Source organism: Antedon bifida, chromosome 5, assembly GCF_963402885.1.
Source record: "Antedon bifida chromosome 5, ecAntBifi1.1, whole genome shotgun sequence".
Taxonomy (NCBI): Eukaryota; Metazoa; Echinodermata; class Crinoidea; order Comatulida; family Antedonidae; genus Antedon; species Antedon bifida.
In genome coordinates this window covers 27,122,032-27,148,788 of record NC_136230.1, presented here as the reverse complement: position 1 = coordinate 27,148,788, position 26,757 = coordinate 27,122,032, and the positions used below count along the sequence as shown (strand labels likewise).

At 32.8% G+C, this 26,757-nt stretch overlaps 4 protein-coding genes across 5 annotated transcripts in view; 2 read left to right on the top strand and 2 right to left on the bottom strand.

Annotated features, from left to right (window-relative positions):
- Positions 1-2,608: 2,608 nt before the first annotated feature.
- LOC144842810 (PDZ domain-containing protein 11-like) lies at positions 2,609-7,096 on the bottom strand. The gene is made up of 7 exons (XM_078699356.1): positions 7,068-7,096; positions 6,453-6,582; positions 6,124-6,210; positions 5,562-5,618; positions 4,963-5,061; positions 3,839-3,899; positions 2,609-3,670 (listed from the first exon to the last, which is right to left on the bottom strand). Exons 2-7 carry the CDS (start codon positions 6,525-6,527, stop codon positions 3,534-3,536), a joined length of 516 nt encoding a protein of 171 aa, XP_078555482.1. The 5' UTR covers positions 6,528-6,582; positions 7,068-7,096; the 3' UTR covers positions 2,609-3,533.
- Positions 7,097-7,114: 18 nt separating this feature from the next.
- The window catches only part of LOC144842798 (small ribosomal subunit protein eS1-like), a 32,678-nt gene continuing 13,035 nt past the window's right edge, over positions 7,115-26,757 (top strand). The window contains exons 1-6 of one of the 2 annotated variants that reach the window (XM_078699340.1): positions 7,115-7,226; positions 7,834-7,937; positions 8,139-8,326; positions 8,437-8,645; positions 8,825-8,934; positions 9,380-9,523. In XM_078699340.1, coding sequence (XP_078555466.1) covers positions 7,165-7,226; positions 7,834-7,937; positions 8,139-8,326; positions 8,437-8,645; positions 8,825-8,934; positions 9,380-9,507 — 801 coding nt within the window. In that variant the 5' untranslated portion in view covers positions 7,115-7,164 and the 3' untranslated portion in view covers positions 9,508-9,523. Of the gene's footprint in view, positions 7,227-7,833; positions 7,938-8,138; positions 8,327-8,436; positions 8,646-8,824; positions 8,935-9,379; positions 9,615-26,757 lie in introns of those variants that run through there. The other variant, XM_078699339.1, reaches the window with a different exon arrangement.
- On the bottom strand, positions 9,814-17,671 carry LOC144842772 (uncharacterized). The gene is made up of 20 exons (XM_078699303.1): positions 17,553-17,671; positions 17,025-17,162; positions 16,724-16,771; positions 16,444-16,590; positions 16,223-16,297; positions 16,037-16,116; positions 15,533-15,652; positions 15,280-15,371; positions 15,136-15,166; positions 14,878-14,977; positions 14,435-14,572; positions 13,813-13,929; positions 13,236-13,340; positions 13,050-13,142; positions 12,780-12,876; positions 12,286-12,431; positions 11,885-12,046; positions 11,345-11,551; positions 10,733-10,883; positions 9,814-10,600 (listed from the first exon to the last, which is right to left on the bottom strand). The coding sequence occupies exons 1-20, from the start codon at positions 17,553-17,555 to the stop codon at positions 10,521-10,523; spliced, it is 2,130 nt and encodes a 709-aa protein (XP_078555429.1). The 5' UTR covers positions 17,556-17,671; the 3' UTR covers positions 9,814-10,520.
- Positions 17,702-26,170, top strand: LOC144842775 (pleiotropic regulator 1-like). The gene is made up of 12 exons (XM_078699306.1): positions 17,702-17,820; positions 18,379-18,488; positions 18,665-18,789; positions 18,917-18,982; positions 19,530-19,626; positions 19,871-19,952; positions 20,160-20,369; positions 20,640-20,972; positions 21,315-21,433; positions 21,912-22,051; positions 22,713-22,906; positions 25,033-26,170. The coding sequence occupies exons 1-12, from the start codon at positions 17,803-17,805 to the stop codon at positions 25,090-25,092; spliced, it is 1,554 nt and encodes a 517-aa protein (XP_078555432.1). The 5' UTR covers positions 17,702-17,802; the 3' UTR covers positions 25,093-26,170.

The window sequence follows — 26,757 nt, the reverse complement described above, 5'->3', positions numbered from 1 at the left end:
CTGTGACGAACCTGTGTATTTGCATGTTCACGGTGTAAACAGTCCTGTGCGTATTATTTGCCCGGTTGGTTGCTATCCTCGCTCATTATTGTATTTGATTGATATAATAATAATTGATTTTGTTTGTTCGCTTGTTTATATAAATAAATCATATGATTATTTGTTATTCATTTATACTAGATGCATGGTTGGCTGTGCTGATAGAAAACAACAAACATTGTTCAGCACTGTCAACTGTGAAAATAGAAAATTCTAATTTACACGCATAGTAAACCGTGCTGATAGCCTCAACCGTCATACGAATGATTTCCAAGTTATTCCATAAATAAATCAAATTAAATGCGAGAGAAATCGACTAGACTTACGGCTTTATAAGATAATTTCTAGTACAAATAGAATCTTAATGGCGTCAAAGAGCTATGTAATGAATTTGTTGTTGATAAATCTTATTGATTCTGAACAGGATATTGTAATAGAATTCTGATGTATATTATGAACTTTAGTTTGACTTTCTACGATGTTGTCATTGATGTGATTTTATTTTATTGACCGGTAATTCAATATCAAGCCACATTTAGAATGATAACATTTTCAGAGATGTTAAAGAGTAGTACGGTGTACTGCAATGGAAAACAATTTTTGACAACAAACAATTGTTTGAAGTGCAGACAAATTGTATCTATATAAAGTCGACTCTCCCAATACCATACTCTCTGAAAACCAGAAACTCTTCCAATACCAGACTTTTCTTGAGGACCAAAATGTCCCAAATTCATTTTTACCATTAAAAACACATTCCAAATACCAGACTTTCCCGAAAACCAGACATACTGTATTAGGCCAGCCCAAAGGTGTCAAGTATTGGGAGAGTTGACTGTATTACGTGAACCTAATGTTACAATAAAATTACCTAATTGTGTTTTAATAGACAACACTTTCGCCACCTAATACAGTCAGATTAAATCAAGCAAGATATTGAGCTTCAATTCTACATCTAGTAGATTTAATCCATTCTAAAATAAAATCTCGTACATTGACAAATTTGTATTTATTGTGCATTGTTTATGCATGTTTGTACATTATTTTTTTTTTGCTGTTGTGTCAATTGTTGTCAGTTGTAATTCAAATAATCATGTTCAAAATTTACATTTTTTATTGTGAATTTTATAATACGGTCATGCTTTGTTTTCTCACGCGAGTGAACATGATGAAACGATAAACAGAACATTATTTACGAGAACACAAGACATTAAAATCTTGCGTTACAAAATTAATAAATAATTCAAATAACATGATATGAACGTTCATTTTCTTGTCATGAGAGTGAAGTTTGTTATATTTATGTACATGACCTTGGGTCAATTTCTATTAAAGGATTTTATTCTATATATATACTGTATATCCTCGAGTATAATCCCACTTCTGGTTTTCTTTATGTCTGATTTCACAAACAGGCATATCCCCAAATGTAGTCCCAGTATTGACTTTTAGCTCTGGATGTCTCTCTAGGCAGTCCAGATGAGTTTTTACAAGAAATGCTTACCAATCATTTTTTTTCCTGAATCAGGGTTTTCTGGTATAGTCCCACCCCCAAAGTCGGCCCAATTTCATATTCTAGTGGGGTTTACCAGAGGATATATGGTACATTATTATATATATATCTTATCAAACTGAACTGCTTTAACTCATGTACAGAAAAAGTACTGAAAAGTACCCTACAGTTCTATGGTTTTCATTTACCTGGAAGTTGAGGTTTTCCTTCAGATTAGACCTCTAATAGACCCACAGCAGCCTTGCATGCAAGTTAGAATCAAACTCATTTTCAAACATATACCATTCATTAATTTCATATTACTAAACATTTTAAAACATATTACTTTCATTTATTACATACAATTACAAAGATGCAATATGTTAATTAGCATAAGCGAAAGGAAAACTAAATTTAATGGAAATAACGCTTTTTTTTATGTTGCCGAATTGCAATTCTAATCACAAGCATCTCATAAATAATTGCCAACTAATATTGTTCTTAATCTAATGTAAGTATCAATCCATACTAATTTGATGTTTATGAGGGTTTTTCTTTCACTTCTGTGAACACTTATGTGCGACCGCAATGGAGTTAGCAATTTGAAATACAAACCATTTTTTCTGAAGAGAAATACGATTGATTAGTAGATTCAATTGCGAAAGTGTTTTAATCTCATCTTGTTTTCTTAGAAAGCAGTTTCATCTTTTTTCTTTGTAATTTATTTCTGTTTTTTTTCCCAGCGCTTTGAGACAATCTTTTGATTGTAAAAGCGCTTTATAAATCGAACAACATTACATTACATTAACATCTATTTTCACTCAGGTGCATACAAGCCTGCTAGTTTGTGACTAGACTTGCCCAAGTCTGTAGTTAGTATCTTCTTTATGTTAGTCTATCAGTTGGTGTTTCGATTTTTGTCTGAAACAAATTTATACATGAAACGCCATATGTGCCAAAATATTTATCTTTTTACTAATTTCAGTCTAGAACTTAGACTTGTCTGTGATTTACCTGGACTGATTATTACTTAATAGATAAATATAAATTATAGTATTAAAGAGAAAACGAACAATGTTTCAATTGTAAAAAAAATAACTTTATTACATTTCAAGGTGCAACTACAAACCACATCAATAATTATTTTTCTAATACTGTCACTAATGAGCTTTCAAAATAGTGTAACCCACACCTGATATTCTAGAAAATTCATCATTACCAATACAAAACTAGAGGTTAAAAAGTAAATATATAATAAAAATAAAATAAGGAAATATAAATATACTGCATTACTATTAAAATCTACAGTATCAGCTCTCTTAACATGGCAATAAGAAAATGTATTTATCTTATGTTTATTCATTAACTTTTTCTATGTACCTCAACCAAGGAGGTTAAATTTTGACTCTTGTGAAGTCTACACTATCAAACATTATGTGATGATGTCATATCACTACCATATTTGGGCACATCACAGTTGCTTTGTGAAAAGAACTCAATTCTTTGTGAAAAGAAAATTAGGAATTTGGCTTAGGTCCTCTACAGACCCAAGCCTGCCGTGCCTACCCAGATCAGCACACCGGGATATGATCCCTTAAGCTCTGTCTACACTATCAAACTAGTTTGACAAAAATAGTGTGATATGCCCATATATGGACACGATGATGTCATATCATTACCATATTTGGGCACATCACACTTTTTTTTGTCGTCAAACTAGTTTGATAGTGTAGACAGAGCTTTAGTCTGTTCGTGTACAAGATATATTAAAATACTTTGGCCCACGAAACAATCCATTGGCCTACATATAGGCACTTTAATTGCATTTTAATTTGCTTAAAAGGAATCTGCAGACTAGCAAGTTTCTTAATAAGAAAATATAGGTTTATTCCATGTCTTAGAATGTTGCATATGTGTGTACATAATTCTTTAAATGTGTTTCAGCTAAGTAACTTCTAACCAGTGTCAAGTGTCTCGCAGTTCTACTTCCAGCTGGTGGGGCTTAAGAGTGGGTTGAGCTACTGTCTCGTAGAGTGCTGTTTATTTTATTGGTTGAATTTTTTTTAACATATTCCTCATATTCTTGATAATCTAATCGTTTCTGCTGTAACTCTGACATCCGACAAAGCTTATCATAACCTAACAAAAATAAGAAATATTTGTTCAATGTTTTTTTTTTCAGAAAAGACTAATAAGTTTAATATCTGAACATTTGTATTAAATTGATATACAGTAGAATTTTTCTTTTGAAACAACCCCTCTTAAGGTGTCCCCTTAATAGAGGTCCTACTATCTGTATTATCTTACCATAAGGAAAATATTTCACTTGCATTTCTACATCTCTAGCTTCTTTTAAAACAGAAACTGCCTGAAAAAATAAAAAAAAATATGAACATACTACACAATAGAACCTCTATTTAGGGGACACTTTTAGGACCCAACAAAGTGTCCCCTTAATGGGGGTTTCCCCGAATAAGGGTGTCCTAAACGAGGAGTATTCTGTATTATGTATACTCCTTTCACATCACGTTGGAACACATCGCTGAGGCGAACACCAAGCAAAACTCCAGTGTTGATGTTTAAAAATCATTGTTTATGTTATTTATCAATAAAATCAAGAAATATAAATTATGGATTTTTCTGAAACCTAGAAACATTCTAAATTCAGTATACATATAGAATGATTGTTTCTGTTTTTCTATTATCAATGTTTTTCTCTTACAGAATGACATAGTCAAATTTCTTAAATTGTATCTATTTCACAACAATTGTATCTGTTTATATAAATTGATCTTGTAAGACGTAATCCAAGTATATCATTTTCCTAACACTTGATATTTTACAATCAATATATTACATCACAAAAATATTACAAGACTTCATGTCTCATTTTTTGAACTTTTTAAAGATTATTTTGTATTTAATTTGTATTTACGATGAGGATCTCGCACATTTAGCTTAAACTTTTTTCACTCACATATTTCATTATAATTTAATTTGTGAAGTGAGGGAGTGGCCGAGCGTTTAAGACAGTGGAAACGTAATACATAGCCATAACATCGGCAAGGGTTTGAGTCTCCCTCACTCCATGGTTCTGGTAGTAGAACAAGTCTTCTTGGATAAGGACTATAAACCGTAGGTCCAGTGTACACATCTGGCTCATGTGCACTTTAAAGAACCTAGTACATCTTTCAAAACGAGTAGGGGTTACCCCGGGGTACTAGTTCACATACAGCCAATGTCACAAACTCATCCTATATATATACACTGGGCCCTCTGAGAGAACAGTCTTAGACTGAAGAGGCTACCCAGTATAAAGAATAAATAAATAAAAAAACACAGAAACGAATCCTATATATCTATAAGAGTGTCTCCTTAGTGTTTAAACCAATATATTTAACAATTTAATATCATTGGTCAGTTGTTTATACCTCATCATGATCTAATGTTTCAAAATTATAACCATTGACAACTAAAATCTTGTCTGCCACTCTCAAACCAACACGGTATGCATTTGAGTCTTGCATTACCTACAGAAAAACAAAATATTATTGTGACTGTGTCTTTTTATAAGCACAAATCAGTGTTATCTGTGCTCAGATGGAAAGGTGTCTTGGGTTTAGGTCAGTTTTCATCTAACCTGATGAATCATACCAGCCAGCAGGTGTTTGCAGATCGACCAACATCTTTAAATGAATCCCCAAAAATCGGAGTATTACGATTTTATCTAAATTGTAGGCCTAAGTGACCACTATGTTCTTACCAGGTACAGACTTACTATGAATTAGAGTTGAGAAGTATGGCATAACGGTCAGGGTTATTAGGACTAGCATGTGAGAAGCATGTGTTCGAGACCTGTCTGTGTCATATTTCTTGTAACCTTCAGTCAAGATACTTTATTCTGATTCCCTTGTCCTTTGGATGGGACGCAAAGCTGTTGGTCCTGTGTACATACATTACACATACTGTATGTATGGTAAAGAATTTGGTACACATTTTAGTTCATTTAATGTTGTAACCTTTCACTCACCCTTGACACATAAAGACCCAGCTCATGCTCCTTGCCACCTTTTATGTGAAAACCAAACTAAAATATGACAAAAAGAAATCATGACACTGTTAATAATAATAGTTACTTATTTTAAGAAAATAATTGTGTTTAAAATGCTTTAGCCAACTGTGATTTTTTTCAGTAGGGTATTTAGATATGTAATTTACTATAACATATAATGCATGATGTTGGTTATTATTATACCTCCCTCTATCTGATGTTATGTCTATGTGATATATTGGAGGGTTACATTAATATAGCCTAAAGCTCTGTTTACACTATCAAACTAGTTTGACAAAAAAGTGATATGACATCATCATGTCCATATACTGTATGGGCACATCACATTTTTTTTGTCACATAAAGTTGGATAGTGTAGACAGAGCTTAAAAGGAGAGGTATTGTTTCTCTAAAAATGAAAACATTGTGTTAAGAATTCTATAATTTATAAGCTGTTGTGTGGAGAAAATTGATTGATGCAGATGAGTTTTCAAAAAATTACTTTATTTTATATTTAAACAATTAGCCAAGTCATATGCACCTGATTTGTCTGTCTTGATCGTGCGAAACGAACTGTACGAGAAAGAAATTGATTCAAAGTACTAGCATAATCAGGATGGCTGCGTCTCTGTAAAATGAAAATAATAACAATAAGTTAATAAATTAATTGCGATCATCATTCATTAAATTATAGCACAGATTATATATTTAACTCTCAACATATTTTATGTTTAGGCGGCCTTACTGAGTATTTTTTTCAGTTTTGTTCTTGATTTTAGAGAGCGGGCAAAAAGTCTATTATTATTAATTTCAATATTTTCATTTTAGAAATCGGGTGGTTAGTTTGATAAAAAATATCACAAAACCTACCTGCTCTGGTGGTATCCAAGGGGGAGGAAATTCATAAGGTGGAAGGGACACTTGAATGATCTCATCTTCATCCATAGTGTTTTTGCATATGATATGATGTATTAAAAACAAATCATGTTCTCCTCTAGGCCTATACAAAATAAAAAAACAATGAATTATTTACATAAGTCATACATACATATATATATACAATGAAAACAAAAAAATATTTATTATATATAAATATTTATTTAAACAATTTCAAAATAAATCATTAATTTTATTACCAACACTAGCCTAGCTAGGCTAATGGGGGTCATGTTTTTCATCTCATCATAGCCTAATCATTTGCCACTTATGAGCTTTCCTAGCATAGTTTAGCTAGCCTATCTATCAACTTCCCCAGCAGGCTAGAGAGTGCCACTTCCTCCTCCCTCTCCGACTCTGTCTGTCTTTTGGAGAGAGGCTAGCTTGAAGACTAGTCTAGGCCTAGCTAGCTGCTGGCCTACTTTACTTAATTTGCTTAGCCTACGCCAGTGTTCATTTTATAAAACACAGACATAATCATTATCTTAAATATTTCACTTAAAAAGAAAAGTTTAATACAGAATGGTTTATAAAAAAATGTTTGTTTACGTTTTTCCGCGACGATGATCCTCCTCTGAGTGACATTTGACCCAAAATCTTCCCAGCATGCCATGAAACTTCCTCTTTTAACCTGCAGTGATCCACCATGGCTGTCGGGAAAAATAAACGGTTAACAAAAGGTGGCAAAAAGGGTACCAAAAAGAAAATGTATGTAAAATAATGATAGAAATGAATATAAAAATTATCACTTTATTATTATGTTGAGTAAGAGTTGTGTGGATTTCTTGATTTATAAGATAAATACTGGATTAAAATGTCCTCTCTGAAGTCGAATTGGATAGGGTAGGCGAATAGGCTACTGTACTGTTGTACCGAAATGAGTCGATCATATAGTCCGTCAGTAGTTTCCCTATGCTGTGATATTTTTAATTAATTCATAGTAAAGAAGGACAATATACATGTAAAAATATTTAGGCTAGCTAGTACTGTAGTAGCTAGGCCTAGCTAGACTAGCTTGGGCCTTGGCCAGTCAGCAGCAGTCCTTCTATATTTACGGGATTTGGCTAGCTAGTGTACTGTAGGGTAGGCTAGCAGAAGCCCTAGCCTAGGTAGGCCTAGAGTTATTACATTAGCGGGACGATTCGGTCCATGTACAATTCAATAAATAGGCCTATACATTTATATAAATAAAGTCCTGCTGTAACTTGGACAAACTCGAATCTGCTGTAACTGGCCTAGGCCTAATTAATAACTGTTTAAATTTGATAATTAAAAAAATACATGGAATAACTTGACGTACATTTTGTTTACATAGTGTGGACCCTTTCATCAAAAAAGAATGGTATGATGTGAAAGCGCCATCTATGTTCAACATTCGAAACATTGGCAAGACCCTCGTTACAAGAACTCAAGGAACAAGTATGTTTATATTATCATTTATCGTGTAGTTCTGTATGTTAAAAAACTTTTTTGTTTTGCATATTGAAATCAATTAAATTTATTAACACATTGTTTCCTGTTGACAGTTTCACATTGTTTACATTGTACTAACTTACTTACACTTTTATACTCTATATGAAACATATATGTTTTTATAAATGATACTCCATTCATTTTCAGAAATTGCTTCCGATGGTCTGAAGGGACGAGTGTTTGAGATCTCTTTGGCTGATCTGCAAAATGATGAAGTTGCCTTCCGCAAGTTCAAGTTGGTTGTAGAAGAAGTGCAAGGAAAGAGTTGTTTGACCAACTTCCATGGCATGAGCCTCACCAGAGACAAGTGCTGCTCCATGGTGAAGAAATGGCAGGTATGTGTTTACCGTTCTGAGCTTTTCAACCAATCAAAATCATTTCTATAAGTTGTCGTATCTGAAATAGTATTTTCACTAAATTATGGCACACTTTTTTTTGTGTTCAGACTCTTATCGAAGCCAATGTTGACGTGAAGACCTCTGATGGATACACACTACGTGTGTTCTCAATCGGTTTCACCAAGAGGCGTGACAACCAAATCAAGAAGACATCGTACGCACAGAGTACCCAGGTACGTGCCATCAGAAAGAAGATGGTTGAGGTCATGACGAAGGAATGCCAGAGTAACGATCTCAAAGAAGTCGTCAATAAACTGTAAGTCTACTCTTTCAATTTGTTCTTTTTACATCATTCATATGAGCATGCTTTTTCTGTGAAAAACTACTTGCCAAAATGCGAAGTTTTACATGCCTGTCATGGGTTTTACTGGCTATTGGCCAGTAGATCTTTACTATTGTTTAATTATTGCGTTTTTTTTTTTCAATTACAAATAGTATCCCAGACAGTATTGGCCGTGACATTGAAAAGGCATGTCAAGGAATTTACCCACTTCACGATGTCTATGTAAGAAAAGTAAAGGTACTAAGGAAACCAAAGTTTGACAGTGAGTAGACATTTTAACCATAACTTATCACTAATGAATGTATACTTTATTTAAAGGTTTTATTTTTATCTGGTCCCAAATGTGGTCCATTATTTGAAGGCCCTCTCTTCATCTGGTCCTAAAGGTGGTCCCTTATTTGGCTGTTGTATAATTGATTTCCTCTTTAGAGTTTGGTAAACTTAAATTATTGTTGAAAATCTACCGCAAGGCATTACCTGTTTTTGTTAATGCTGTAGAAATATTTGGATGGTGTCCTCGTTTACAACTGATGAAATTTGCCATGTTTTTTTTCAGAATTGAAAAGAGTATTTAATAGAGTTAGGTTTAGTGTTAGGCTGATATCTATGGAGTTAGTAAGGCTAGCGGGTTAGATAGATGTATATTAAATGATGTAATCCATTTTTTGAATATGGTGATTAATGACATTCTGTTGATTATTTTACAGTTGGCCGTCTCATGGATATGCACGGTGAAGGTTCGGGCACTAAGGCCGCTGTATCGTCAACGGACGAAACAGGCACCAGAGTAGAAAGACCAGATGGGTATGAACCACCGGTCTTGGATGCCGTTTAAAGAAATAACACCATTGAATAGACAAATATGACAAACTGTTAATGACCATTCAACATCAAAATGGTTTTTCTGATATGAAATGAATAAAATATCGACAAAGAATATAATTTTGTTGGTGTTTTATTTTGTTGGGAGTCACAAAGATAAGGTTTTTATTTACTTTCATTTGTCTGCAATTTTATTACATTTTTTATTTGTGCAGAGAAAAATTAATTTGTTTATAATGATTGAATATCAAAATTTTTTATGATAGAAAGAAATAATTGCAAGTCTTAAGATATTTAATGCAAAATGAACATTTCTATCCTGTTAACAAAAATATTGTTTGTATGAAACATAAGAAAACACAAAAAAAAGTTACAAGGTGTACGCTAAACTAAAAGGTGAACATTTCAAAACAAACTTACAACAAAAAATTTCCTACTACATATAATATAATACATGATTTATAATGCTATTGTATAATTTAAATAGTACATCACATGAAATTAATAAAACGAATTGAAAGCTTGTCTTTTGATACGATATAAATATAATTTCTGAAATGCTTATTGATGAATAAATATCAAGGCGTCTATATTTACAAAGTTTAACAGATAAATTTTAATTATCAATTATCCTGTACATTGAATCAAATTACATGTGAAAGACTTAACATGGTCAAAGTACTTATTTTTTCCCACTAGAAAACTGCTAAATCAAGGAGTAATTTCATGGCTATTAATTAACTATGTGCTTTGTGTGGAAAATTATTTTACAAAATATATATTTCTACTTAAAAAAACTAACTTGCCATTACTTGCGTAAAGTAGGCCTACTATCATTCATTCAGAAAAACATTTTATGCAGTTCCACTAAGAAGAGCAACGACTTGCTTTGGTAAATTGATAAATTAAGCAAGAATAATTTAAAACCATGAATATTCTATTGCATGATCGTTAATTGTGTTCTGAAGTCACGTTCGGTCTATTTTAATCAAGCATGCGATCACTTTCACTCAATACAGTCAATATTTATTTAGCTATTCCTGACCCAGGTCGACTCCCTGCTCCAACACCTTTGATTGACAGCTTATCTTTATACTCGGCAATTTCTAAAAAAAAAAATTATATAAAAAAATAATATATATACCATTGCTACACGGATATAATTGCAACATGTAACAAGAAGTTATTGGTACTGATAGAATTGTAACCAAAAAATGAATTTTGTTGCGTTCGTCTACCTTGGCGTAATGCCTGGTTTTCCTGTACAAGTTCAGAGTTTCGTGTTGAAAGGAACACGGCATCTTGAATCGCATCTTCCAAAAGACCGCGGAAACGCTGTTCCAATGCTGCTTTCTGTTCTTCAAATACTTCACGGTAGTTGCGAAACGTCTGGTGGGGAAATATATTGGTGTAAAGTTAGTTAAATTCTCAATGCTGAAGATGTAAAAATATTTAAATAAATGAAAATTAGACCATGACAGTATTAGGTGAATTATGTAGAAATTCTAGCATTGATCATGAAAGGGTAAACCAATCATTTTCTTGAATTCTATCGAGACCTTAAAGATATATTGTCCCCCTGAAAATTTTTTTTTTTATTTTTTGTTGAATATGCCACTGTTACATAATAGTTATTCACTTTTGTCTTTTTATAATTGAAATAAGTATTTTTGTTGATTTTTCTTTCCAGAAGTGAATAACTTTATTAAAACTGCAAAATGGCATATTCAAAGTCTGATTTTATTAATTAATCTTTATTTTTCAGGTTTTGGGAGACAATACATCTTTAACACAACAAGTTCTTCCAACAGTTTATTCTACAAATATTTGGGATAACATTTCTGTCTCACTTGAAAATGTTGTAGTTGCTGAATTTCCAGTTCTTCTGAATGTTTCTGATAAGCCTCATCAAGCTCTTGTTGTATCGCATTCTTCTCTAGGTCTAGGCCCTCAAGTTGCCTTGCCACCACACTCCTCTCCTCACGCTCTTTCATCAAATCAATTTCAAGGTGCATGGCTTCCTCTGTGGTATATGTTTTACCCTGTGCCACTTTCATCTAAAGAGTAAAAAGAATTCAGTTACTTATACATACTCTACAGTTATTCCAGGTGGACTCATTTGCATATTTGCATAATAACATACTACACAAGGTGTTCTCAAAAGCAGTCCAGTAGCCAAGGAGTTGTCAGTTTTGCTTGAATATGTCTGGTTTTCCAGAAAGCCTGGTATTCAGAATTTTTTTTTTTTTTGGACTTCGAGAAAAGTCTGGTTTTGGGAGAGTTTCTAGTTTTCAGAAAGTGCGGTATTGGGAGAGTACAAGGATAATTTGAGCATCTTTATTTCTACAAAATTTATATTATTTGAGGTAAACTTCATAATAATAATCTACTTGTATTTCTGCTCTCTGCTGGTCCACTTCTAGCTTCATTCGTTCCAGTTCTTCTTTCAAGAGGGCGGTATTCTCAATTTCCAATCTCTTCCGTTCTTCTTCCATTACCATAGCTCTCATCTTGGGATTTGATTGCAAATCTCGGTTTTGTGCTCGTAATTCCTACAAAAATGAAATCATTTTTGTTAGTGCCAATGGCTATATATAGCTTATTATGTAGTTCTTTCTACTTGCCTTGGATGACCTATGACTGCTAGGAAATAGTTATGTTACGACCTATGACACAATATGCGTAGGTCATAGGTCTTTGCAAATTTAAAAGCTCCTTACTATAGTGAACAAACAGAAAAAAATATATATTTTTATTTCCTTTCTTATATGAGAATGATTCATGTATCTACCTCTTTCTCTCTCTTTTGTTTGTCTTGTAATTCTTTTAGCCTTTTCTTTACATCTTTTACCACTTCACTTTCTTTCTTGATTTTTTCCTTCAGTTCATGGATTGCGCTAACTTTAGCTTTGGTTTCTGCCTCATTTCCTTTGTTGTCTAAAAATGTGAAGAAATAATTATTTTGTACTTTTTTACACATAATGCTCTGTCTAAACTAAAGTGTGATGTGCCCAAATATGGGAGTGATATTACATCATCATCGTCCATATATGGGCACATCACATTTTTTTCATATAAAAGTTTGATAGTGTAGACAGAGCTTAAGAGTATGTAGCAGTTTTGGGCCAGCACATCCTCTCTCAGATTGAATCAACTGCCATTTCCCAGCTGCTTCAGGTAAGTACCCTTGCACATCATTAATATTGGTATATTCTACTGTAGTGACTATACTAACTTAAGTTGTAAAGTTGCATATTATGATGCATTGCATTGCGTGTGCCTTACCTTTCTCCGCTATTTTAGTGTAATCAACAATCTTTATCTGCAGGTTTTCTTTCATAGTATCCACCAGCTTCCGTTTTTCTTTGTATTCCTCCTGCAACTAAAATATATCATACAGTTTCCATATTTAGTATTACATTCAGTAAAAACCATAGTGAGCAAAATCATTCTCAGATTGGAGTAACTAATTTTTAAGTCTAAACCAAGGACTGTGATTTTATTTGAATTGCAATGCATTCCACATGGGATGCACATCTTATAATTGAATAATACCTGGTCTTTTTCTTTCTGCATAAGAAGCAGTTTTTCTTGGACTTCATTATTCCCTTTCCTCATACTGTCTCCCATCACATATTGCAAGATACCCTACAAAATTCAATAATACATTATTGTAAACATTTGGGTTTTTTTCAGACATAATCTGCCTTTGATTACGAAAAGCTGTAAAAGAATGACTACCTTATTTGCAAGGTTCACTTTCCTGTCATCTTCATATTGTATGGACAACCTTTCTTTCTCTTCCCATGTCTGTTTCTTTGCTATCTGCAGGTCTTTAATAAGTTCCTAAATGAGGAGGAACGAAAAGGAATTGTTTCATTCCAAAGTAAAGTGTTTGTTATCACATGTTATGATTTATTATAGGAATTGGTACATTCCTTAGAGATTTTTTTTGTAAAGCAGAATAAAAATCTGATGTTTTATTTACAATCATCTAGCTGATTCTAAAAGGACATTTGCCTCCCCTGTTGTTGAAATTATTAGTAGATTTCCTCTCACAAACTAGACTTTTCACTTCCAGCCTCGATTCAAGTATTCATCTTAAACTATAACACTCAAGACTCCATCTAAAACTCCACAACCTGTCTAAATTACAGTCCAGTATCATAGGAAATTTCTGCAATACAGCATCTTATGTGTTTCAGATGCGAGGCCTGTATCATAGACGCTAAATCTTAACCTAACCTTCCATGGATAAATATTGACATGTGTGGAGATACAGCACTAAGAATCAGGTAAGCTGCACCCCAAATCGTACCTGCATCCTAGTAACATCTTCTTTGCTTCCTGCCTCATTCAAATTACTGGTGGCCAACTTCTCTCTCAGACGGGATATCTCATCTCGCAGCTCATTAAGCATTTTTGTGCTGTCGTCCTTCAAAATCAAAACAAAGGAGTAACATTTTACTGAGATGAAGAAGTTTGTATAATAATATCCTGGATTGATAAAGTACCTAAAGCTTTGTCTACACTATCAAACTAGTGTCAAAAACCAAAAAAGTGTGATGTTCTCAAATAGGGTAGTGATATGCCCAAATATGGTAGTGATATGCTGTCCATGGGCACATCACATTTTTTGTTACATAAAGTTTGATAGTGTAGACAGAGCTTAATGTTGTGAAACCTCTAAGCACTGTACATGGGTCTACTGTATTATTACCCTGGTCATTTCTGGATTAAACACATATGAAAACATACTCCCATAATGCAGCTAATCAGCGTAAAGTTGTGTCTTGACCTTACCAGGTACCCATTTGTAAACTTGGGTGAAGAGTATGATTCTGCAACCCCTTTTAAGCAACTCATTTACAGTGAACCTGTCCCCATTTACAATGATTTCTGACAACCTATATGTTGGTTTTAAATCAGGTTTAACTTACAGCGTTCTTCTTGGCGTTGTTGGAGATGTTGTGACTTGTTTGAGCCATTTGAAGTGTGGCAATTGTTTCATTGTAGTTTGTATCAGCAGGAGATACAACAGCAAACAACAGCGTTTTGGCATTTCCACCCAACGAGTCCTGAAAAACCATAAATTGAGATTTATACACTGTATATTCTTAAGCTCTGTCTACACTATCAAACTTTATGTGACAAAAAATGTGATGTGCCCATATATGGACATGATGATGTCATATCACTACCATATATGGGCAAACTAGTTTGATAGTGTAGACAGAGCTTTAGAGCAAAGCATTCAAGTAAATTCTGCGTCCCATTATTTTACATTTCAATTTGTCATTGTTTTTTTTTTTTACTATTGTCTCATAGACATAAATAAATGTCTTTAGAAATGAATTGAAACATTGAAATGCATGTTATTTACCTGTAGGAGTCTTGTCATCTTGGAGTCTCTGTAGGGCACATGACCTCCCTTCTTTCGTGGGTCACCGAGTGTTGTTATAACTCTGTTCAAAGCACTGAGGCTAGAGGGATAAAAACATAAAATTAATATGCAAAGCCTAACACCTACTTTATATTTACTATTTTGTAGCCTTTAATTTTTAACTTAATAAATAATCTATTGTAAAGCTTTTTTGTTTTGTTTTCTGTTTTTCCATAGAAATCAGTCATACAGACATACCTTAAGTCCTTGCTTTGTACACCCTCGGAGCCTAAAAATTATAGAACAATTTAAAATATAATTATAGGAAACACTATTTTATTGTGAATTGTTACTTTAATTGTGAATTGTTATAACTTTCATTGCGAACTAAAAAAAACTTACCAGCGAGATCAACAAATAAAATCTTGCTTCTCAAACAATGCGTGCTATTCTCTTCACGTTGTTCTACGGTGATAGTGAAGTACCCATGAGCTCTGAAGATTAATTATCATTCACATTTATTTTATAAGATAGTAAGAGATATGGTGCAATGATAAGAAATCAGCCAACATTATCATAGGGCATTCTTCAATGATAAAAACTGCAAATTAACTGTAGGCATATATTAAACACTAAACATTTTCTATTTCTTCACCTTTGTCGATGAGCTCTGATATCTGATGTGCCCATCTTTCTAGCTTTGTTTCCTTGATTGTACAACTCTGTCAGCTCATCACTACTTGTAGCGACTATTTCAGACAAACCATCAACAAATCTATAAACAAAAGGAAATAAAATAAATTTAAATCTTTGTCTTAAGCTCTGTCTACACCATCAAACTTTATGTGACAAAAAAATATAATGTGCCCATATACAGACATGATGATGTCATACCACTACCATTATTTGGGTATATCACTACCATTATTTAGGAACATCACATTTTTTTTTGCAAAATAGTCTGATAGTGTTAGACCTCTAAAAAGATCTTCAAAAATGATATGGACTTCCTACACCTGTGTCATGTTACAGTAGGTAGGTAGTACACCCACACATAAATAGTTGAATTTTTTAAAAAGGTTACTGCAAAACCTCGAAAAGAAGCCCATGGGTTTACGGTATTACAATTATTGGTTATCAATGGTGTAAAGTAACTTACATTCCAACTTGTGGATGTTGTCGTATTTTCATCTCATTGCCATGAGGATTCAAAAGGTCAGTCAGGTTTTCATCCATAATCTGCAAAGATGTTTTGGAAATTTAGATTTAAATAATAGTACAATTATGGAATACAGTAAAATGTAACAGAAAAACAAAACAATACTGTATTTTATAATAAATTTACCTCTAGAAATGAAGCCGTCACAAAACTATCTTTCTTAGAATCTGAGTTCAAATGCTTGAAAAGACTTCTTATCAACTGAAATAAAAGAAAACCGAATATCTCTTTATTTACATATTGCTATAATATTACCATACACATCTAAACATTATGTTGCGATTAACTCTAGTGGTAGGAGACTGTTTTGTTAATTGTAACTTTGGGTAAGCGGAACAAAATCATACCATTGGCACCATTCCAGGGTCATCATCAGTGCCCGACAAGAGGTGTGTTTTGCCGCTACCGGTCTGACCGGATGCGATGATCGTTACGTTGTATCCTGAAAGCGCTTCTTTTAACAATGGTTCGCATTCTTCTTTATAAATCTGAATCTACGAAAATGAAGGAATAACATAAAATTATTAAAATTTATTATTATTACGGTAATACTGTTTTAGTCATGAAAAAAATGTGGGTATTGAGCTAGAGTTAGCCCACCACCCTAAATATGTGTATTATACTTACTGATTTAGCATCCCAGAAATAACTTGAGCTCAGTGCAAATGTGTTTTCCTGCAAAGGTAAAAATTAAATTTTAATTTCAAACTACAATACAATATGTATTTGAGAAAATGAACACACAACCAGTATCCTACTGTCAGTCAGACAGGGGTTATAGTTACACAGCTACTAGGCCTATTGTAAAAGCTGTGATGGGTTCAAATATGGTAGTAATATGCCCAAATATGGTAGTAATATGCCCAAATATGGTAGTAATATGCCCAAATATGGTAGTAATGTGATACAACTTCTTCTGGTGCTGTACCTGTCCAGATCCTCCCTGTGGACTTTGCACTGTTGTTTTATCACCACTCATCTTAATGATTCTTGTTGCTCCTTTTCCATTTTCTGTGTCTGTAAATGGTCGGCATCTTGCAACAACTTTGACTGAAACTGCTTTAGACTGAAAATAAATAAAACCAACAAAAATAGTGAATATAGTTTCAAGTAGGGCTTTGGCTGGCAAGTTATTAATTTATTATTTATTAATTATCCTGGATATCAAAACTACTAGACTTGGAAGAGGTCTGGGATGAACCTAGGTGTCTGCTACCTATATGATCACTATCATCCCTGGACTCTACTATTCCTATGTTTATTTAGGCCTAACTAACCACTGAATCCTGCCTTTTTAGTAGGCCTAGTAGGAGACTACAACAACAGTCATCATCAGTACCTACAGATAGGCCTACTAGGCCTAGATCCTACAACATTTAGGAGATGATCCCAAAACAAGGCTAGCAAACCTATCTAAATTGTACATTATAACAATACAATACAAATTTATGGTTACCATGATATTTATCTACAGAACAAAACTTGACTTTGAAGTTATTATATATATTAAATGCGAAAATTATAGTATTTTTCAGCGGAGTTACTAGAAACCATCAACGTTGTAGATTCCGTCAGTTTACAGTCAGCTAGGCAACTATTACGTCACGGCGGCAAGTCTTTGAGTTGAGTTCATAGTTCAATTTTTGTTTGGCCTCTCGTTCGTCGTCGAGCGTGCGTTTTATCTTCTTTTTTATTTGCCTAAAACTATGGCAATGGAGGCACAGGTAAGATGAATAAAACATAATATCATTTTTAGATGTAATAATTCTTGTGAACATGCTATAAACTTTTCCTTGTAATCGTCAGGTTGAAATTTAAAATAGATTTCTATCTGGCCTATTCTAGGCCCAGCCACGTACCGTTATCATCATCTATCTCAGGGGGTGGATTTCAGTTTCCCCGGCTGTAAACATCTTATGACTCGGGCATAAGGGCCTAGCCATACAAACTACCTTCCAATCGTGTATTATGCATTTGGATCTAATCAATTTATTGTCGTAATGTACAGAAATCAGTTTTGCAATACTTTATTTACATATTTTTATAAATTTGTAAATTAATGCATATTTTTTCTTAATTTTTTTTTTTGCATAATTCTATTTTTCTTTTTGTTGATTGCATATATACATTGCATGTATTCTGTATACTTTATTAAATATTAATATATTCTATCCATTGATATATTTTATTAAAGATAATAATTGAGACTTTTTTTGTATCCACCACCGGCGTGATTGCATCTCTTCAATTTTTAAAAATTTTACGGAACTTTTTTTTTCTAGCCTGAAGTGACTAAACATTCAGTTCATACTCTTGTATTTCGTTCACTAAAGAGGTCACATGATATGTTTATCGCTGATAATATTCAACCACCAGATTTAAATGAAGCAAGGTAAAAAGATTTATTTTTATGATAAAGACTCAACTCTTTTTTAAAAGATTGGCTTATAATACATCACTGTATGATTGAAAAAAGTAGAAACAATTGATTGCCTAAAACCCATCGAAAAAACACCACAGAGTGTATAAGCATATTTTTCACTGTATTTTCTTCTTATTTTCCATTAGTGAACGTACCAAGCTAAGCTGTAAAGCTAGAGATGAGTATGGCTTAGTAAAACAATTGATGGCAACCAGAGCCAGCTCATTTCAATCTGTCAGGCCTCAAGTAAACGATAATGACATTCCAGAAGGTAAAAATAATTTTTCTTTCCTAATCATATACAATATCTTCCTAGATTGCAAAATTCATAAGATAAAAACAGGATCAGCACTTCATTTTTACAATTTTTATCACCTTTATTTACCTTTAAATTTTAGAAACTGGACCAGAATCTGAATTGGAAACACAGATAACTACTGGACATCCATTTCCAAATGAACCTGGTAATATTGTTATTTTTTTATAAATAGTCAAAAGATGCTAGTTGTAACTTTAACATTTTAATGAATGCACTACAGGCTGTTTCATGAGGAGTACCTCATTCTTCAGGTGCTTGGCTCTGAATATATTGATGTTTATACAATTTGGTGGTCTATAGCTGCTGTAATACAGCCAACTCTCCCAATACCGGACACCCTTGGGTTGTTTTTCTAGAAAATCTTGTATATATTCTAAAATGTGTTTTTGGACCTCTAGTTTTATTTTAAGAAAAGTCCCGTATTATGAGTAGTTTGTTTATTTCTTTTCATACTTCTTCATTTTTTTTTTTTTTTGTGCTTTTCGATATTTTATTCTGACCCCAATGAAAAGTAATTCTTATTTACGATTAATTGGGTTGTCCTGAATCTATTCATATGTTTCTCTTTTGTTTTTTCCTGATGTTTTTTCTTTTGACTGTTATTTATGTATTGACTTCTTTATAAAAATGTATGATGTATGATGTATGATATGCATAATACTGATGTTTGTTTTATTACATTTTTTTTACAGGTGTACGGTTAAGTGCAGAAACAGCTGCACAACAGAGGGCGCTGAGCTCAGAAGGTATAAACTCAGTACTGGCGTCATTACCGCCATCACAGTCGCAGTAAGTTTGCAAGTGTTTGATTTTGTCATCCATTCATGTTATAGAGTTCACTGGTGGTTATCTTTTGTATTAAGCTCTGTCTACACTACACTGCCAAATAAGTGTGATGTGGCCAAATATGGTAGTGATATGACATCATCATGCCCATATATGGCCACATCACATTTTTATGTCACATAAAGTTTGATAGTGTAGACAGAGCTTTAGGTCTTTCAATATTTGTATTTAATTGGCTTTCTTGTAGGTTAGACAAACAAAGAACTGCTGCTGGCGTAGATGAGATTCAGAGAAGAGCAAGCATACCAGAACGAACGGGTCCATCAAAGGTATATTTATTTTGATATAAGTAGCTAATAACTAATTTGAAGTTTTGTTTGTTTGACATTATTGGGCCAAAGTAAAGTTTTAGCTAACTCTACTTACATTAAATTTTCCTTAATACTAAAATAATCAAATAATATTGTATTCACAGAAGTATCAGACTATCCTATGTAGCTATTGAAAATTCAATAAATAGTTGTATTTATTTATAGGCCCTTGTTGCTGTTTCTGGAACAAAAAATTCACAAGCATTGGTTTCAAGGAAAGCACCCACAATGCCAAAACCAAAATGGCATGCGCCATGGAAGTTGTATCGTGTTATAAGTGGACATCTTGGATGGGTACGATCTATCGCTATTGAACCAGCTAACACGTGGTTCGCTACTGGAGCTGGGGACAGGCTAATTAAAATATGGGATTTGGTAAGAACAGATATTAAATAACTATATGTTAATAACTTAAATCAATAAATTATTTTACTACTATAAATAAAGAAAAACAATGAATTTTATGAAAAATTGTAACTAAGAATAAAAGATTTTGTAATACAAATAAGATTCATTACATTTTTATTCAGACAGAAAATTATGAATAATAAGGTAAATTATACAGACAACTTTTTAGGAATCAAATGTATTTGTAAATTTATTATTAAAACTAACTTTTCTCTATTTTTAATCTGTGTTCTTTAGGCATCAGGCAAGTTAAAGTTATCTCTCACTGGCCATGTGAGTTCCGTTAGAGGATTGGCAGTCAGTGAACGGCAGCCATATCTCTTCTCTTGTGGTGAAGATAAAATGGTAAAATGCTGGGATTTGGAACAGAATAAGGTTATTCGTCACTACCATGGACATTTAAGTGCATGTTACGCCATGGATCTTCATCCCACCATAGACGTTCTCTGTACGTGTGGACGTGATGCTACAATCAGAGTGTGGGACATGCGAACAAAAGCATGCATTCACACACTAACAGGACACACAAATACAGTCGCTGATGTTAAATGTCAGGGAGCAGAACCTCAGGTAAATGTACATTAATTAAGCATGCATTCACACACAAATAGGTACTGATGTGAAATGCCAAGGAGCAGAACCTCAGGTAAGCATACCTTAATTAAGCCTGCATTCACACACAAATAGGCAGCTGATATTAAATGTCAGGGAGCAGAACCTCAGGTAAACATACATTAATTAAGCCTGCATTCACACACATTGGTAGATGATGTTAAATGCATTGAATCTATGCCAATATTGTGAATGTGATTTGAAGTGCTCCTTAACAACTCTGGCACTCGACTCAAAATTACATTCTCTTGTATAATTTATAGAACCTTTAACCTTTCACCTTTAAAATGTTTCTTACAGGTCATTAGTGGAAGTCATGATTCTACGATACGTTTGTGGGACTTGGCTGCAGGCAAGTCAAGAGCTACTCTCACCAATCACAAGAAGAGTGTCCGAGCTCTTGCACTCCATCCTAAACTGTAAGTAATTAAGTAGGGTATCGTTAAATAGTACGTATTATTGCACACCATGTGACCCACAATCGTCCAATCAAGTGACAGGAATTTTTTTATGTGTTATATAATAGGTCCAAAGGCAAAAAAAATGTGGATATCAGTGGCTGGATCTCAATGGAGATACAAAATAAAATAAGCAAAAATCTAAATCAAAACGATAAAGTAAAACAGCCAGAAAAATTAGCAGAGCTTTCGGCCAACGCTAGCCCTTCATCAGTGCAAGTGTGTTATATAATAGTAGTCTATAAATTAATATTAATTTTATGGACTAAAGCGTATATATATTTTTAGTTTTTAAAAAATGACAGCGCCCTCACAGCCTTATAATATGAAAGTAATTTACTCTGTTATGATATAATACAATAAAATTAGTATAAGGTAATGTTTTTATGCAAATGATTATGTATTTATGCAAATAACATATTTGCATATTTATTTCAAGGTATATGATGGCATCAGCTTCTCCTGATAACATTAAACAATGGAAGTTTCCAGAAGGCAACTTCATGCAGAATTTAAACGGACACAATGCAATCATCAATTGTCTGGCGGTCAATCCGGATGGAGTCATGGTTTCTGGAGGTCAGACATATAGAATTTCATAAATTCTTACCGTATTTATTCAAATAAATGCCTCGATTTGAATAAACTCCCCACTCAAATATATACCCCGTAGTAGTAGTAAGAATTTATCGATTGACATGGTCTACAATACCAAGCATTTTGATACAATTTTTACTTTATCTTATCATTTTTCAATATTAATTATTTATTTGATTAGATTATTCATGTTACCATATTACACCCAAAAAACACCTCCCCCAAATAAAGTCCCTCTTCCCCCCCTCCCACCTTTGTAAAATCCCTCTTGAACAATAAATGCTTTGAATATTTACGGTATTTAAAAATCTTCTAAACCCCTATTAAGAGAACACTTTCAAGACACAACAAAGTTAAATAGGGCTTGACGACCATAGTGTACATCTATGTCCCTTTGTTCGCTTCACAAAAAAATCTCCCCTTTTTTAAATATGGCTGTTTCAATAAAAAACGTGTGTATAAAATCCATGGTGTTACACATTTAGAGATATGTGAACCTGAACATCCCTTTGTTTTTTTCTCTTTATAAGGCTAATCAATTTAAATATACAGGTATTTAAATACAATACAGTAAAATGTTATAGAGTATAAATTCAATATTTCTCCATGGCACCACATGTCCATTAATTTCATTTCTCATTAGGTGATAATGGATCAATGTTTTTCTGGGACTGGAGAACTGGTTACAACTTCCAACGAATGCAGGCGCTGGCTCAGCCAGGCTCGCTAGACAGCGAATCTGGAATCTTTGCGTGCAGCTTTGATAAAAGTGGGAGTCGCTTGATTACCGCTGAAGCCGACAAGACGATTAAGATTTATAAAGAGGATGAGACAGCCGTAAGTTATAATGTATTTTACAGTACTGTTGTAGGTTGTTTAATGTTTATTTTACCTACCAAGACATATTTTTTTCTGTAATTCTGTTTTTATTTTTGTTTTATTTTTCATGATGAATGAAAAACATTTTATTTTATTAGTTTTTTCACAATGCTTTTGTTTAAATTTCGATTGTATGTGAAATTGATTTTCTTATTTTTATTATATAATGATCTAATAAATATATATTTATAATTTCTAACACTAAAACACACTGCGGTGTCGGCAAAAGGATTTTGAAATAGGGGTCACCGGGAGGCCTAACAATTGTGAAATTAAGTTTTTCTCTTTACCTAATGTCCTATATTTGAATGTCTGGAATTTAGTGAGGCTGTGGATGGTTGGGCCTTGGTTAGATCTGCCTATGCACTGTACAAATGAAGAACATTTAAAATATGCCATGTTTTGCATAGGCTTGCTGCGCATAGTGGTACATGGCTGAGCTGTTCATGACTGTTTTTTTGCAACCATATTGTACAGGAATGTTTCCAGCGTTGAACACAATTTTTTAGAAATAGTATCTATTGAATTTCACCCTCTATGGTTATTTTATTATTTTACATATACCAAAATATTTTTCATTTAAAATTAAAACAATTTTAAAATTTATTTGAAGCGGGCAGGTATAAAAACGATTATGCATAAGTATGTTGTAAAAAATATTAATTGGGCAATATAATGCTGTAAAAGATTAAACCCTATTGAATAGCCGTATGCATTGTCAAGCTATACTTTTATACCAAACCGCTTATAACTAAATACAATTAATACTTTTAATAGCATGCCTATAAAACATTTTTAAAGAGTGCACGTATAAAAGAGATTGTTCAATATTATATAAGCTACTAGGTGACAAAGTGACTCATTCGTTGCCGATTAACTATTATATCAACCATCACTAACAGTCACTTAGTCCTCATTAGCGGGTAACAATGAGAGTAGATTGGTTTATTTTTTATCGGAAGTGAAAATATGCAATTTGTTCATGATTGAAAATTTACATTATTTTCGTACATTAAGTTGGTTTGGCTCTCAAGGTATCTATTATGTTTTCTGTTTCTGATATTTTCACATATCATAAGTGTTTATATTGATTTGTTCTGAGGAACATAAATGTCACATGGTGCCATGTAAACTTGCACCAAGAAATGTAATGCACTTTACAGTTATGTTATTAGCAATGTCGGTGAAAATGTTAATATATTCTTGTTACCTACAAATAAATAATTAATATGCATAATCAGGAAGAGTGTATAGAAGTATAGCTTGACAATGCATATGACTATTCAATAGGGTTTAATCTTTTACTGCATTATATTGCCCCAACATACTTATGCATAATAGTTTTTATACATGCCTGCTGATATAATATATATAAACATCATAGGTACAGAACATTATTCTAAACCGCCTGGTCAAACTGAAAATTCATTATTTTAAACAATAAAGATGAGAAAATCTGTGAGAATGAGAAAAAGGCACCCCAACCGAGATTCAAACCTGTAACCTTCTGTTTGATATGCAAATGTCCTAACCATTAGACCATAGTATACGCCATTAGTCACAATAGCAACTGGTGGCTCCTAAGGGTAACCAGTTTTTAAATAGTGCTCAGGTAAACTGATGGTAATTAGCTTACATTAAGCGCTCAGAACTTGAAATTCTTAAATAAATGCAGAAAACAAGATTGTATACTAATTACTATTTAAAGATGTATTGTCCCCCTGAAAAAATGATTTTGAAATTGTTGTTGTTGAATATGCCATTTTCATGTCACATAATAGTTATCCACTTTGACCAAAAATTGGATTGGAAAACTATTATTTTTCTGAAAAAACTGTAATTTAAAGCAAAAATAGTCAGATTGGCTGCCAGCCAATGGATTTTGGGTTGAATTTAACCATTTATTTTATCATTTTACATCTTTAATAGAAATAGATTTTCCATACATATTTTGTTGGTACTGTATATGTTTATTTGAAAATGAATTTCATTTTTTTACAATATTTTTTGGTTTTTATAATGGAATTTATTTATTATGTTTGTTTTTGCATTAATATTGATTGCTAATTTTTATTTTCACTTAGACTGAAGAATCCAATCCGATTAATTGGAAACCAGAAATTATCAGAAAGAAGAAATACTAAGAGAAGATGAATAACATTCTCCAACTCCAATGACTTAAGCCTGGTTCACACTTAAAGGTTCTTATCTATCCTGTGCTCTAAAGGTTAGATGTTTGTGTGTGAACAGAATGTTAACTCAAAGGTTAAAGTTCACAATGTTTGAATATATCTAGATTTGTTATGAACAAAAACTTCTTTTATTTTATTATATAATCTGGATATTTTATCAAAGTTTTTGTGAACATTGACTAGGGTAGTAATACCTTTTAGTAAGTAAACCAAATTTGGAAGCACAGAAATTCTGGATCGAAAGGAGCAGTGATAGATAAAAGAACACTCCGTCAAGAAGAACAATCGGACGAACGCCTATGGATTTAAAGTTTGTCTGATCAATGAATTGGACCTTTTAATATTTTTAGTAAATAACCCAAATTGTGAAAAGTAAACATTTTGTATTGAAAGAAGCAGTGATAAATACAGGATGTATAAAAAAGATCACACAGCAAGAAGAGTATCAACAATTCTAAAGAATTTTTGGAAGAAAAAAAGAAGTTTGGATTCATGTGTACATGATGGCACATGTCTACGTTGTGTGATCAATGACCTGGGTCTTTAGCCCAAATTGTTACTCGTAGAAATTCTGTGATAAATGAAAGATGTGGGCAAAATCTAAGAATGCCATGTTATTTTATTTATTGTCATCATTGCTATCTCTGTATCCGGACATGTAGTATAGAGAAGATAATGTGCAGCTTTCTGCTGAATATGTCTGATAAAATGATTCTGGTAATAATAATAAAGACTTTTTTTTTTTTTTTTTTTTTTTTTTTCTTTTCATTGTTAGATGAAAACTGTTTCTCAAATTATTCTATTTTTTTAAACAAACAATATTTTCATGAAAATAATTTTACGAGAAAAAAAAAATGAATTAAACGCCGCAGTCGAGTAAGCTTCGCAGTCAAGTAACCGCTGCACTTAAGTAACCGCCGCAGTTAAGTAAATTCTGTCGCGATCAAGATTATTTTAATCATTTACGGAAGGTTACACTTTTATTTATGTCATAAATTTGATAATAAAGGTATACAAGTTTTGTACTGTACTACTTTGCATTTAATTGACGTAATACAGTTGTTCGCAAAATCCATCATTTTACGACACAATGGGTTTTTTTGTTGTTATATTTTATGAAATAAATGATGTTGGAAAAGAAAAAAACCTTGCAGTAATAAATGGAATATATTATATATATATATTATGAAGGGTTTCTGGTAATGGAAACCTAATTATTTCATCGACTATCGAATGAAAAGTACGTTGAGGTGGTATCCAAGTTGGTTGTTGTTCGAAACCGTTGTCGTGTCTTTGAATTAATCGGATTGGATGTTTTCAAGAATGTTCGCGTTTTGGCTGATTGAGTTTAATTTTTCTAATTCCACCATCGGATATTTTGTGAATAATGTTGATGAATTATCCGTTATACGTCATTCTGCGATGTAAGGTTAAAACAAGACGTCGCTGGTTGATGACATATACGAATTAATTGTTTGCTTTTGGTCGCTTTTAATTGTTTAAGAGTTTAGCAGGAACGATACAAAAAGTTGTCAAAACATTTGGAAACGTTCAAGCCTGAAAGTAGTTTTGACTATTATTTGCTTGGTTTTTAAATGGCATTTTTCGTTGAACGGT

Coding starts and splice junctions, on each gene's coding strand:
- LOC144842775 (XM_078699306.1), top strand. Junction 20,370..20,639: donor TAATTAAAATATGGGATTTG/GTAAGAACAGAT, acceptor TGTGTTCTTTAG/GCATCAGGCAAGTTAAAGTT. Junction 21,434..21,911: donor CTTGCACTCCATCCTAAACT/GTAAGTAATTAA, acceptor ATTTATTTCAAG/GTATATGATGGCATCAGCTT.
- LOC144842772 (XM_078699303.1), bottom strand. Junction 15,372..15,532: donor ATCAGAGCTCATCGACAAAG/GTGAAGAAATAG, acceptor ATTAATCTTCAG/AGCTCATGGGTACTTCACTA. Junction 11,552..11,884: donor AGCAGAGAGCAGAAATACAA/GTAGATTATTAT, acceptor TTTACTCTTTAG/ATGAAAGTGGCACAGGGTAA.
- LOC144842810 (XM_078699356.1), bottom strand. CDS start 6,527: ATGGATGAAGATGAGATCATTCAAGTGTCCCTTCCACCTTATGAATTT. Junction 6,211..6,452: donor CTTGGATACCACCAGAGCAG/GTAGGTTTTGTG, acceptor TTCATTTTACAG/AGACGCAGCCATCCTGATTA. Junction 3,671..3,838: donor AGTGAAATATTTTCCTTATG/GTAAGATAATAC, acceptor TATTTTTGTTAG/GTTATGATAAGCTTTGTCGG.